Below are 12,998 nucleotides of genomic sequence, written 5' to 3'. Positions count from 1 at the left end.
GACCCTTAGGGGTCCCGGACCCTCTGTTGAAGACCCCTGGTCTATAGGGTGCGTGTGTGCAGAGAACGCCTCAGGGATCAACATGGCACATATATATATACGCACATTCATCTTAGTTTAATGTGATTAGCCTCCAGCTAGCATACTACTTCTTGTGACCCTAACCCTAGGGGTCACCAGGTGTAGGTCATAACATTACTCTTCTCTTCTCTTCACACCCTTGCATAGCCGTGGGAAGTACTTTTGACCATGAAGGGCCGGTGAAAAGTAGTTTGACGCATCCCAGTGTTGATTTTGACAGCACATTCTGATTTAGTTTTAGTCAAAGTCTTTTGAATAAAATTCCATTTAGTTCTAGTCATATTTTAGACATCTGAAATGTTATAGTTTTTGTCTAGTTTCAGTTGACTAAATATTGTAATATTATAGTCGACTAAATCTACAGTTGATTTAGTCGACTAAAATGTATTTTGGCGGTGCCTTGATGGCGTCGTAATGGCTGATTTTACACTTGGTCACATGCTGAAAATAGCAGATCTACAAGCTCACAGCGCGTCGCAACACCTGAGCGCAACCAAACATAAAATGACCTGTCTTTTAGTTCTACTGGATCTCTTCTCCACTAGTCCCTCACTAACATTTTAATCTAGTTATTTGTTGACGAAATTGTCAATATAGTTGGTCTTAGTTTTAGTCATAGTAGCTTAGTTTTTATTTCTTTTTTTTTTAGTTCTTGTCAGTGAAAAAAGGTAGTCGATGAGCATTTTACGTCATAGTTTTAGTCAACTCGATTACACATTCAGGTGGTGATGTATGAACGTAGTTGCTTCTGTGCTTTTCTTTGATTTGGGCTGAACCAAAGAAATCAGAAATGTGTTTCTGTGCCATGTTGTTAAAAACCTGTTCACTCAATGAGAACAGCGTGATAATATATAATAATATGTTTGGACTTTTTTTTAGTAAGGTCCCTTGACTTTGTAATAGTGTGCCTGATGATGAAAGACTTGTTTCTTGGTGCATGGTGTAGGTCATCATTGTTACTCACAGCTTCTCGGATGCAGAGTTTCTTCAGCTCCAGCACACAGAGCTCCAAGCGGTCCTGCAGCGCCTGGTGTTTGAGCTTCATGGCCCGGGTATGAGTGGTCACGTCCTTGGTGTGAGTCGTGGGACTGTCAGAGCCTACATGATGCAATAATACAACACACTGTCAGAGCCTGTGTAGCCTGTGTACCCCCGGTATATGAAATCAGCCTCTCGTCTGTACAAAAAAAATAAAGAATACACTTTCGCTACTCACCAAAACAAAGACGGTTTTAAGATGCTGAAAGCCTACTTTCCTTAGTGGGAACACTCGGAGCCCCCCACCTCACGTCTAAAATACACTTTTTGGCAGGAAAGATTGTATACCATATTTTTCCATCCAGTGAAATATTTTCTTTTAGACGTGAGGTGGGGGGCTCAGAGTGTTCCCACTAAGGAAAGTAGGCTTTCGACATCTTAAAACCGTCTTTGTTTTGGCGAGTAGTGAAAGTGTATATATATTTTTTTACTACAGACGAGAGTCTGCGCAGCCTGTGCTACCGCGGGTGTGCGGGCAACGGCTTGAAAGTACCATCGTGCTAAGGAGAACTCCTTCTAACGCTATGGACCAGAGATAGATGCAATAATACAATACACATGGATTAAAGCACACACCCACCCACACACACACTAGCACCGTTTTCTAAACAATTAACACAATATATTAAATAAATGATGATGTTTTAGTAATATTATTCCTGTTTTTCTACATACTGCCAACCAGGTGAAGAAATCACAGATCGAGGCTTTAACTTTTGCTTTTATATGAAATATCCGAGACTATTAAGATGTCATGGAAGATAAAAATAATAACCGAAAATAGCCAATCTACAATCTCTCAGCTTGTAGATCGTCTATTTTTGCTGCGCAACATGCATCCATAAATTAGAAGACATGCTGGCTTCTATGGAATCCAAATGACTGAAATCAGTCATTTGAACTTTAATCCATGAATACATGGATTCAACTGGGCTTAATACGTGACTGAAAAACATTAACCACTTCAAACTGGTGGTGTCGCTATTTTGGGCACGTCGTTATAGGCGGAAATGTTCAAACATTGACCAAAGAAAATGGGAATGAATTCACGCACACACAAAAAATCGATATAGTGCTTAAAGGACGTCTTCACCCATTTTTTACCTATCTTCAACACAGTCAACATTAAATGTTGACTTAAATCAGGCTGCTTCCTCATTCAACTCTTTCAGTCAAGAATGTTTTGAATATCAAGGTATAATTCAGGGATTCTGCCAGACCAGTCCAGTCCGGTCCAGATCAGTCCAGTCCAGTCTAGGCACCACACCACTGAGACTGAATTGGTCAGCGCCGAGACTAAACCTCAGAAAAATATAATACGATAGGGCATTGTATTTTGAAGAATGTTTTCTCTGTTGCAATACAAAATAAGTGTGAACCCATAGTTATGTTGAATCACTATTGAGATATTTGGCATAATAATTGAGGTATGAAATCTTGTCCATATTGTGTATGCCCAACGTGCGCAGGCACGTGCCCTCCTCCTCCAGGAAACCCTGTAATTAGTGGTATTACTATTTAAAGGCTCTTAAACTAGTACAGAAAACGTAATAATGTATTTCCAACAGTAATTTTAACTTATGGTTTCATTTTCATTACCACTGAATGTTATTGAAAGACAAGTGCAGTGAAAGAATGACAGGGCCTTTCCAGCAAGGGTTAAATCCACGTGTGACATGTGTTCCAACCAGAACTGTCTGTCTTGCGTGGGAAACAGCAAGTAGTAAGTACCGTACTTACAGATTTGAGGTACTTTTTACTATAAAGTCACCCCTGCAAAATAATAAATACATGCAGACCAGTCGAGTGCTCCAGTATTTTATGTGGGTAATATCTCCTGAAGTGTCCATGGTATTATTATTATCTCTGATTCAAGTTGTCCCTGTTGAGCACCGACCAGGCCTTATAACGTCAACTGGCTGACTTCTCTTTGTACTTTTACTATACTTCTTTCTTTACTTTAGTTACTTTTTAGTTACAAGTTGCTTAGTAGATTTCGATTATTACAAAATATACATTAACCACTTAACAGAGTATTTCTATATTGTTCTTCCAGCACTGCGCTGTGCGTTGGTGACTATTCATTCTCAGTGGCTCTAGAACGGGTTTTGAGAACAAAATGCACTGAGGAGGGCTCTGCATGCTTCAGAGATTATTACCTAATTCCCTGCAGGTCCTGACTGATATCTATGAGAGCATGAGGTGTGACAGGAGGACAAAGACAGGCAGAGAATACATTATGCCACCAGAATGGTTACTAACCCATTCGATCCGGGAACGCATCTGTGTCATTTTAGATTGGAGCTATAACCATTATTTTTTTATACTTTTGTCTATTCAAAAATAGCAGATCTACAAGCTCATAGTCACTCGGTGCCGCCGTGCTACGAGCTTGTAGATCTGCTATTTAAAAAAAAAATCTTGAACATGTGTGCAAATCATATATATTTTTTTAAACATTTCTAACTCAATCTTTGCTTCTGGGGGGTCCCTAGAACAACATATTTTGATGGGGGTCGGGGTCAGTGCCACGCTATGAGCTTGTAGATCTGCTATTTTTGAATAGCCAAAGACATGTAAAATGACACAGATGCATTCCCGGCTTGAATGGGCTAAGGGCTGAGCTAAATAAACAGTGATACCCAGCGAGTGACAACAACTTGTTTTGTCTGGACTCTGAGCTGACTCTACCCTGGCTGCAGTGGTGGAAAGTAACTAAGTACATTTACTTAAGTACTGTACTTAAATACAATTTTAAGGTACTTTACTTGAGTATTTCCAATTTACAATACTAACTTCAACTCCACTACATCTTAGAGGCAAATACTGTACTTTTACTCCACTACAATTATTTGAAAACTTTAGTTACTAGTTACCGGTACTTTGAAGATTTTGATTATTATTACTAAACATAAATTAACCACCTCAGCCCTATATATATTTCGTCCATTTGAAAATAGCAGATCTACAAGCTCACAATGCGTCGCAATGCGACGCATTGTGAGCTTGTAGATCTGCTATTTTCAAAAGATATTTACCCATTTGAAAACTTGAAATGGCATATTCTGCATAATGAGTACTGTCTACTTTTGGTACTTTAAGTACATTTTGATACCAATACTTTTGTACTTTTACTCAAGTACATTGGCTGTAGAGGTCCATTGTAGAGAGACAGCAGACCATGGTCGTCACATGGCTGAATGACTTGATGGAGGTTAAGAATGTGGAGCACAAGAAGTGCATTGTGGAAGACTATTAGGTGTTGCAAATAAAAATGAATTGCTTAATCCTATCTCCCCCCACGTCACACAGAGAAGAGAAGAGAACTCTGAGTTAACATGCCTGTGTGAGTAGGAGGAGGAGAACGACCCAGAACAAATTAAATACTGGAGTCTGGAAACAAAACAACATCAGATGACTTAAATATCATTACAAAAAGGGCAGTTCAGTATAAGATAAATACAGATATTATTCAAACTAACATAGGGCTGCAACAGTTTGCCACACCCTTGTGCGGCGAAGTGTAAAATAATGTTTGATAATCAAATGAATCGAAAAGGTTATCCTTTTTTTTGGTTGCAGAAACATGCAATGCTCCTAGGATTAGGTTCATAAGTCCATAAACAAATCAATAAGCAGTGGTGGAAAGTAACTAAGTACATTTACTCAAGTACTGTACTTAAGTACAATTTTGAGGTACTTTTACTTTACTGGAGTATTTCCAATTTTCAATACTTTTACTTCTACTCCACTACATCTCTGAGGAAGATATTGTACTTTTACTCCACTACAATTATTTGAAAACTTTAGTCACTAGTTACTTTGTAGATATAAATTATTACATTATAAAACATAAATTAACCACTTTAGCCCTGTTTTATACATAGGCTATTTGAAAATAGCCGATCTACAAGCTCATAACGTTGTGAGCTTGTAGATCGACTATTTTCAAACATTTTAGTACTTTTACTTTTGGTACTTTAAGTACATTTTGAAACCAATACGTTTGTATTGTTTTTTTTTACTTCCGGACTTTTACTTGTAACAGAGTACTTCGTCATTGCAGTATTGATACTTTTGTCTAAGTAAAATATTTGAGTACTTTTCCCACCACTGTCAATAAGTATTTTTTTTAAATATATATTTTAAATATATTTTGATCTTGTGAAATGGGACATTCTGCACAGTGACTATTTTTTACTTTTGGTACTTTAAGTATATTTTGATGCCAATACTTTTGTACTTTTACTCATGTCAATTTTGATTAACAGACTTTTACTTGTAACAGAGTATTTCTACATTGTTGTATTGATACTTTTACTTACTTTAGTACTTTTTCCACCATCGCAATTTTCAGCTTTCAAGTGACATTTCAAGTTTTTGCGTATTCTAATTTATACTTCCAAAAATCAGCTCTCACACAACAGACTGTAAAAAAAATAGATGATTTCAGATTGAAGACCATCTTATCAAGAATATAATTATAATATTGCTGTGCCACTGAGTGGATTATAGCAATAGCAGAACCTGTATGTAATCCCCTGTGTTTGTTTTCTGCCCTGAAAAGGAGTTATTATACTTCAGCTTTGTTGCATAGCAATAATCTTGGTAACGTTAGATAACCTGCATTCATTGCTGACTTTTTAACTTCACAAACTTTCTGTACAAACAGGCAAAATTATTTCATTTGTATGCTAGGCCAGTGGTTCTCAAACTTATTTGATATTTTAAGTGTAGCAACAGTGAAAACGTTCAAAAAACGTTTTTTTTTGTCTCGGCGCTGACAGAATCCCTGAATTATACCTTGATATTTAAAACATTCTTGACTGAAAGAGTTGAATGAGGAAGCAGCCTGATTTAAGTCAAATTGAATGGTCGGTTACTTCGTCACAAGAGTTTTTCTGTGAAGATGGACTGGGTATTATATAATGAGTATACTTATAATACAATGAACAAGAATCACATAACATTACCATTCAAGTATGAAAAAGTAATGTTGTGCCTAACTGTATACTTTATTGTACTGTCTGACAAATCGCTGCACATTTTAAATATATCTTACATAAATCTTCTCTTCTGGGGGCACAAAAAAAAATCAGATAGGGGGTCCGCGGCCAAATTGGCTACATATCAAATCCTTAACATGAAAAAGTTTGAGAAACACTGTACTAGGCCACCAAAATGGCCCCAGTAGATCACCCTGGTAGATCACCCCGGTAGATCTCCATGGTAGATCACCCCGGTAGATCACCCCGGTAGATCTCCCCGGTAGATCACCCCGGTAGATCTCCCTGGTAGATCTCCCCAGTAGATCTCCCCGGTAGATCACCCGGGTAGATCTCCCCAGTAGATCACCCCGGCCGGTAGATCTCCCCGGTAGATCTCCCCGGTAGATCTCCCCAGTAGATCTCCCCAGTAGATCACCCCGGTATATCACCCCGGTAGATCTCCCCGGTAGATCTCCCCAGTAGATCGCTGCTTTGCCCCAAATTTGAAAGAGGCCATAATTATATAATGATGCATTTCCTAACGATCCCCTTTGAACCACTTTTAACATGGTCTGTCTATTTTGGGCACATCATTATACAGTAGATCAGAATGTTCAAACATTCTTCTAAAATATTTTAAAAAATATCAGATACATATATACCAGTTGTGTGAGCGTGAGGATATAGGCTATTTTTGCTATTCGTCGTATATGATGATGAAGTATATGGGGGCTTAAGTGGTTAGTATAAAGAGATTCCTGAACTAATTTAATAAACAAGCTCAATAAATCACTATTATATGATTACGGTATTATACAAACAAATGCTCAAAAGTTAGTGTTAAAGAACTGTCTGCTTCCATGTGAATGACACTGACCATCAGAGTTGCCAGGTCTGATTATTATAAGCAACTTTGTTCTTGTTTTTCAAGTTGCGTGTAAATATTGGTAGTTGCGGGTTGTGTTTTTTGGGGGGTCTTGTTTCTAAACTGTAGTTGCTTATTTTGGGCTTGTTTCCTAATGTTGTTTAAACCAGTGGTTCTCAAATGTTTCCATGTCAAGGAAATCTATGGATATTATTTGTCCACGGAACCCCCCCCCCCCCCATCTAAAAGTATGTTGTGACCCCTGTACCAGATTTAGGTTGTTAAAATGTTTTAAAAAATATTCAAAATGTTCAGATTCAAGATTTTCTTTTTTTAATAGCAGAAGATAGCAGATCGATGCGACGCGTTGTGAGCTTGCAGATCTGCTATTTTCAAATATCCAATGCATATATTAGGTTTAAAGTGCTTTAAATGTCGCTTCTTTTGGGCTCGTTTTCATTGACCTAGTTGCTTATTTTTCTTGCAAAACCTGGCAACGCTGACTGACCACGAAGCAACATTCTTAAGGCAACTCCGCACCAAACAGACTCGTCCAGACTATTGCAGACTACTCCAGACTGCAACAGACTGGTATTCGGTTGGCAAAAGTTACCATTTAAGTCTGTCAGCCGACTGGCCATTCATGTGCTAATTTGACTTTTAGCGTGCCAGCGTTGCCAGGTCTGCTTATTATAAGCGACTTTGGGCTTGTTTCCCTGCAAAGCCACTTAGGGATGTTCCCAGCGTTTTTTCTTCACTGACGTGCAGTGGTGTAAAGTAACTAGTACATTTACTCAAGTACTGTACTTAAGTACAATTTTGAGGTACTTTTACTTTACTGGAGTATTTCCAATTGTCTATACTTGTACTCCACAACAATTATTTTAAATGTTTAGTTACTAGTTACTTTGCAGATATAAATCATTATGAAACATACATTAACCACTTTAGCCCTATTCTATACCTATAAGCTATTTGAAAATAGCAGATCTACAAGCTCACAACGTGTTGCGATGCACGCGTTCTGAGCTTGTAGATCTGCTATTTTCAAACATTTTTGTACTTTTACTTTTGGTACTTTAAGTACATTTTTATACCAATACTTTAGTACTTTTACTCAAGTAAATGTTGAATTCCGGACTTTTACTTGTAACAGACTCAGAGTACATCTATTGCATTCAAGCCTGGAATTTCGTCATTTTAGGGGCAAGGCCACTTGGCCTTTGGTGTTGTAATTTTTTGGAGGGCACAAAGGCCAAATGCCAGGGCAGGAAGGCCATCCAAAAAAATTATAAATATTTTTAAGTCCAAAAATGGTTTTTAAGTCCACGGAAATGCATTTAACTTGAAGGTTAAGGATGATTGTATTTTAATATATTATAAGAATAGTATAACTATCTGTGAAATATAACCCATTTATTTCACAAAATAATGTGTTGGCAAATGACCAATATTTAGTTATATAGGTCTCAATATGTCACATTCAGCCCTGGACTTCACTGACTGAAGTAGGGGTCACATTAATCACATTAGATTCACAGAATGTATTTTACCCACAAGTTATTTTCATTCAAATGAAATGTGAATGAACTTGCACTAATAATGACTTTAGTTGATTTTTCACTCTTTAAAATATAGTATTTCTTAATTATTAATAATTACAGCTTGTAGATTGGCTATTTTCACGATTTTAAATTGTTTTTAAATAATAATAGAAAAGGAACATACAAGATTTCCACCCGACAGCCATAATATATAGCCAATATATGGTATTTTTGCAGATTTCATTCTAATTGGCTACTATGCCTGAATATGAATTTCATGAGCCTGGGTAGGTCACCCTGGCTTGGCGGAGATATGCCCTAGGTAGCGCACACTCCGCACAGCAGCAGCAGGTGAAAGCAATTCACTTAAACAAGGGTTGTGTTGCACACCAAAAAACCATTCTAGCTGCTGAAAATTAAATAAACTTCCCATTTAGATCATTGTTGACAAATGAACAGGGGACTGGTGTCTTAAAAAAAAACGTATTGACAGGAAAATCGCGCATTGATACTTTTACTCAAGTAAAACATTTGAGTACTTTTTCCACCACTGCTGACGTGTACACAAAATTTTTGAAAACTAATTTACAGTGGTGTAAAGTAACTAAGTACATGTACTCAAGTACAATTTTGAGGTATTTTTACTTTCTAGAGTATTTCCAATTGTCTATACTTTTACTTCTACTCCACTACATCTCAGAGGCAAATATTGTACTTTTACTCCACTACATTTATTTGAAAACTTAAGTTACTAGTTACTTTGCAGATATAAATTATGACATTATATTTTATACCGAGGCTATTTGAAAATAGCTGATCTACAAGCTCACAACGCGTCGCGATATCTGCTATTTTCAAACATACTATAATATACTAAAACATCCTCAAATTTTTAGTACTTTTACTTTTGGTACTTTAAGTACATTTTGATACCAATACTTTTGTACTTTTACTCAAGTAAATGTAGAATTCTGGATTGTTACTTGTAACAGAATACTTCTACATTGCAGTATTGATACTTTTACTTAAGTAAAACATTTGAGTACTTTTTCCACCACTGCTAATTTACACACCTGCTCCCAATAAATTACATCACCACAGCGCAAAAGTAGGTCAAATCAATCAATCTCTCTCTCTCTGGGAGCAACAACGAGAAACCACCCGTGAATGTAGGTTTTCATAGACATGGTTGCTTGTTTCTCTCACATAATCTGGCAACACCGACAGCCCTTTGTTGTCACTGCCACTGCTCTACCAGTCGGCTAAAAAGCTGAACATGTTCGGTCGGCTCTGGGTCGGCCGAAAAGGTCCCGACGGACCCCTAACCGACTGGCCGACGGACCCCTAACCGACTGGCCGACGCTTCCCGAAGCCAAATCGGCCCAAAGTCGGGCCGATTTGGATTGGTCTGGAGCCAGCTTTAACATGAAATGCTTTGAATGTCACACACACCCTTTTTCTGCCCCCCAGGCCACCGGTGGAGACTGGTTAGCAACCATGCTACACAGGCATTTATGTAGTGTACCGCTGTTGTCGGGCAGAAAAACCCTCTGATCTCAATTTTTTTTATTGTTTCGAAAATGTATGTTATATTATCCCATCCGGGAACGCATCTGTGTCATTTTAAGATGTCTTTGGGCTATTCAAAAATAGCAGATATACAAGCTCATAGCGCGGCACCGAGTGCCGCGCTATGAGCTTGTAGATCTGCTATTTTTAGAGAAATCGTGAAAAATTTTGAAAATCTTTGAATATATATATTTTTAAAGCGAAAATGTTTTACTTCAATCTTTGCTTCTGGGGGGTCCCTGGAACAAAACATTTTGAGATGGGGGTCCGCAGCCAAATACATATAATTTTGGGGGTCCTTGACATGAAAAAGTTGGAGCACCACTGATATAGAAACATACTGTTAAACATTTTAGATATGTATTTTGCCGTGGACCCCCATCTCAAAATGTTTTGTTCCAGAGACCCCTCAGAAGCAAAGATTTGAGTTACAAAAAAAATCATATTCAAAGATTTGCACAAGATTTTCCAAGATTTTTCCAAAAATAGCAGCTCTACAAGCTCATAGCGAGGGCACTCGCTATGAGCTACAGAGACGATTTCTTTATTTTCATAGAGGTCGCCACAGGAAGTGGATTTCTTCTTCTTCTTCTTACCAGAATGCAGGATGATCCCGCTGTCGGTGTCACTGATCTCCCCGTTGCACTCCATCATGCTAGTTAGCGTTAGTGCTGTAGCTCAGCTTCTCCTGTCTGAGATTCTTCACAGGTGGAGGAGGAGCCAAAGGATCATGTCAAGGTTTTTACCATGCCCTGGAAAAAAGGGAAGAAATGACAGTTTTATTGCAGGTTGCAGCCACGACAGTTGTCAGCAATTACCCAATATATTATATATCTGCTATTTTTGAATAGCCAAAGTATAAAATACTTGTTATAGCTCAAATCTAAAATGACACAGATGCGTTACCGGATTGAAGGTTAATGTTTAGTTTTTATGTTGTTACTACACCCTAGTAACAGTAAAACTCCTCTATTTCACAACAGAAACAGAAACGCTGTGGGGCTCCAATGTGGATCTCAGAATGTAAATGTAAATGTAAATAAGCCTGTGACATCATAGCCTGTGACATCATAGCCTGTGTCTATGACATGTGACTGGCAAGATTTCAGCACGATCACAGACAGCCACGTTGAGTTCAGCTCTAAAACTAAAGTATATAAGTATAAAACATACGGGGAACAACATTTGTGTGTGTACTTCTGTGGCCTATTGGCAGTGCCAAGCGATCGGTCCACTGTTTTGCTTTGCAAGATTAGCTCTGGGCACAGACACACACACACACAGACAAAGAGACCCCCATATAGACGCCAAGTATCTTGCAGAGCATTGTCGTAACAATGACCATCCATCCATCCATCCCAGCACAGTGTCATATAGACTCAGAGCAGTGGTTCCCAAATGTTTTAACTCGAGACACAAAAGAGAAATTGGATGTTTGCCTGGGACCCGAACTAGAGAAAATAGCAGATCTCCAAGCTCACAACGTCTTGCTTCACGCCACGTTGCAAGCTTGTGAATCTGCTATTTTCACTCCTTCTTAAACGTTTTTTTTATTCATTTTATTTATGAAATACTTTTGAAAAATGTTGGAATTGTCTTTAATTGATGAAAAGTTGTGAATTGTGAAAACAAAACAATCTCCATGAATTCTAGGATTCGTGGGGTGTGTAATTGATCAAAAATAAGTAATTTTTTAGGTGAACTACTCCTTTAATGCAATAGACCTGTCGTTCAACAATTCTAATCACTGGTTATTATTAACTGAGATTTGCTGTGTTTAACTTTAGCTAAGATCCCAAAGTGACTGTTTTTGTTTTTGTTATGTTTTTTACAATTCCAGAAAATGATGATTATATGTCTCAGAAATAAGTAGTTATTTTGAGGGGGAAATTGCTGGACTTCTTCTTAATGCCTTCCCCTTGGAAGAGAGAAGACGTTAACCATTGTTTTTGGTGATTACTGAGGCTTGGTTGTGGCTACTAGTCACGTTTCAGTCTGTCCAGGTGTGCGTAGGAAGGGCCGTGTCTGTCCCTGAGTTGAACTACACACCCACTAAACAATGCCTGGACAAACATGGGAGATTGCTCAACTCCCATGAGTACTCAAGGAGTGTGAGTTCAGACCCATAAAGTAGGAACAATTCAACCTCTAGAGCGGAGGTTTTTCATGCCAAGGACCCCTAAATTGATATACATTTGGCCGCAGACCCCAATCTGAAAATGTTTTGTTCCAGGGACCACCAGAAGCAAAGATTTGAGTTAAAAATGTTCGCTTTGAAAAATATATATATTCAAAGATATGCACAAATTAGCAGATCTACAAGCTCATAGCGCGGCACTCGATGCCCACTTCAGGAACCTGAGGCTTGGGTCGGGTTCGGGTAGAATTTGAGAACTCTAAAGAACAACCACATCATTTTTGTTCAATCATGCAAGAAATCACAGCATAGAGGCGAGGCGCTCATGTGTTAAAGAACTCACCAAACTTGAATCTATGGCTCATTGCATTTTCAGTTAATCATTGTCCACAACACAAGCTGTATATTGTGATGATGTCAGACTCTCACAAACAGGTAGTTCAGTCACAGGAAGCTCCCCAGACACAGAGTATCAACATGCATGATGTGTAATGCTTTGGAACTGGGACTTATCTAGGCTCTGGGATCACATGTCATGTCTGAGTCATTAGCCCAACACATCACTCACTGCCAAGTCAAGTATGCTTCATCTAACAATTGTTCCTTATGGCAGTGGTTCTCAAACTAGGGGTTTGGGCCCCAAGGGGGGTCCTCAAATATATATATTTTTGGTGGGGGGTCCCCAGATGATTAGCTTAATGTGCAACATTGTTTTCTCACTCAACAGTAAACAAACCAACTTAACAGTATAAGTGTATACAGGATATCTGCACATT

At 38.3% G+C, this 12,998-nt stretch overlaps 2 protein-coding genes across 5 annotated transcripts in view; both read right to left on the bottom strand.

Annotated features, from left to right (window-relative positions):
• LOC308080678 (sphingolipid delta(4)-desaturase DES1-like) overlaps positions 1–12,998 on the bottom strand; it is a 252,203-nt gene that overhangs the window by 64,898 nt on the left and 174,307 nt on the right. The window lies entirely within an intron of this gene.
• The window catches only part of inavab (innate immunity activator b), a 47,364-nt gene that overhangs the window by 21,741 nt on the left and 12,625 nt on the right, over positions 1–12,998 (bottom strand). For all 3 annotated transcript variants that reach the window (XM_080422528.1, XM_080422527.1, XM_080422526.1), the window contains 2 exons: positions 10,682–10,837; positions 1,046–1,179 (listed from right to left, as the gene is read on the bottom strand). In XM_080422528.1, the coding sequence (XP_080278654.1) occupies positions 1,046–1,179; positions 10,682–10,739 (192 nt within the window). In that variant the 5' untranslated portion in view covers positions 10,740–10,837. The remainder of the gene's footprint in view (positions 1–1,045; positions 1,180–10,681; positions 10,838–12,998) is intronic.

Source organism: Gymnoscopelus braueri (genome assembly GCF_963280865.1).
Source record: "Gymnoscopelus braueri genome assembly, chromosome: 3".
NCBI classification, from domain to species: domain Eukaryota; kingdom Metazoa; phylum Chordata; class Actinopteri; order Myctophiformes; family Myctophidae; genus Gymnoscopelus; species Gymnoscopelus braueri.
Note: the sequence above shows the minus strand (reverse complement) of the source record. Positions and strands in the feature narration are given on the sequence as shown.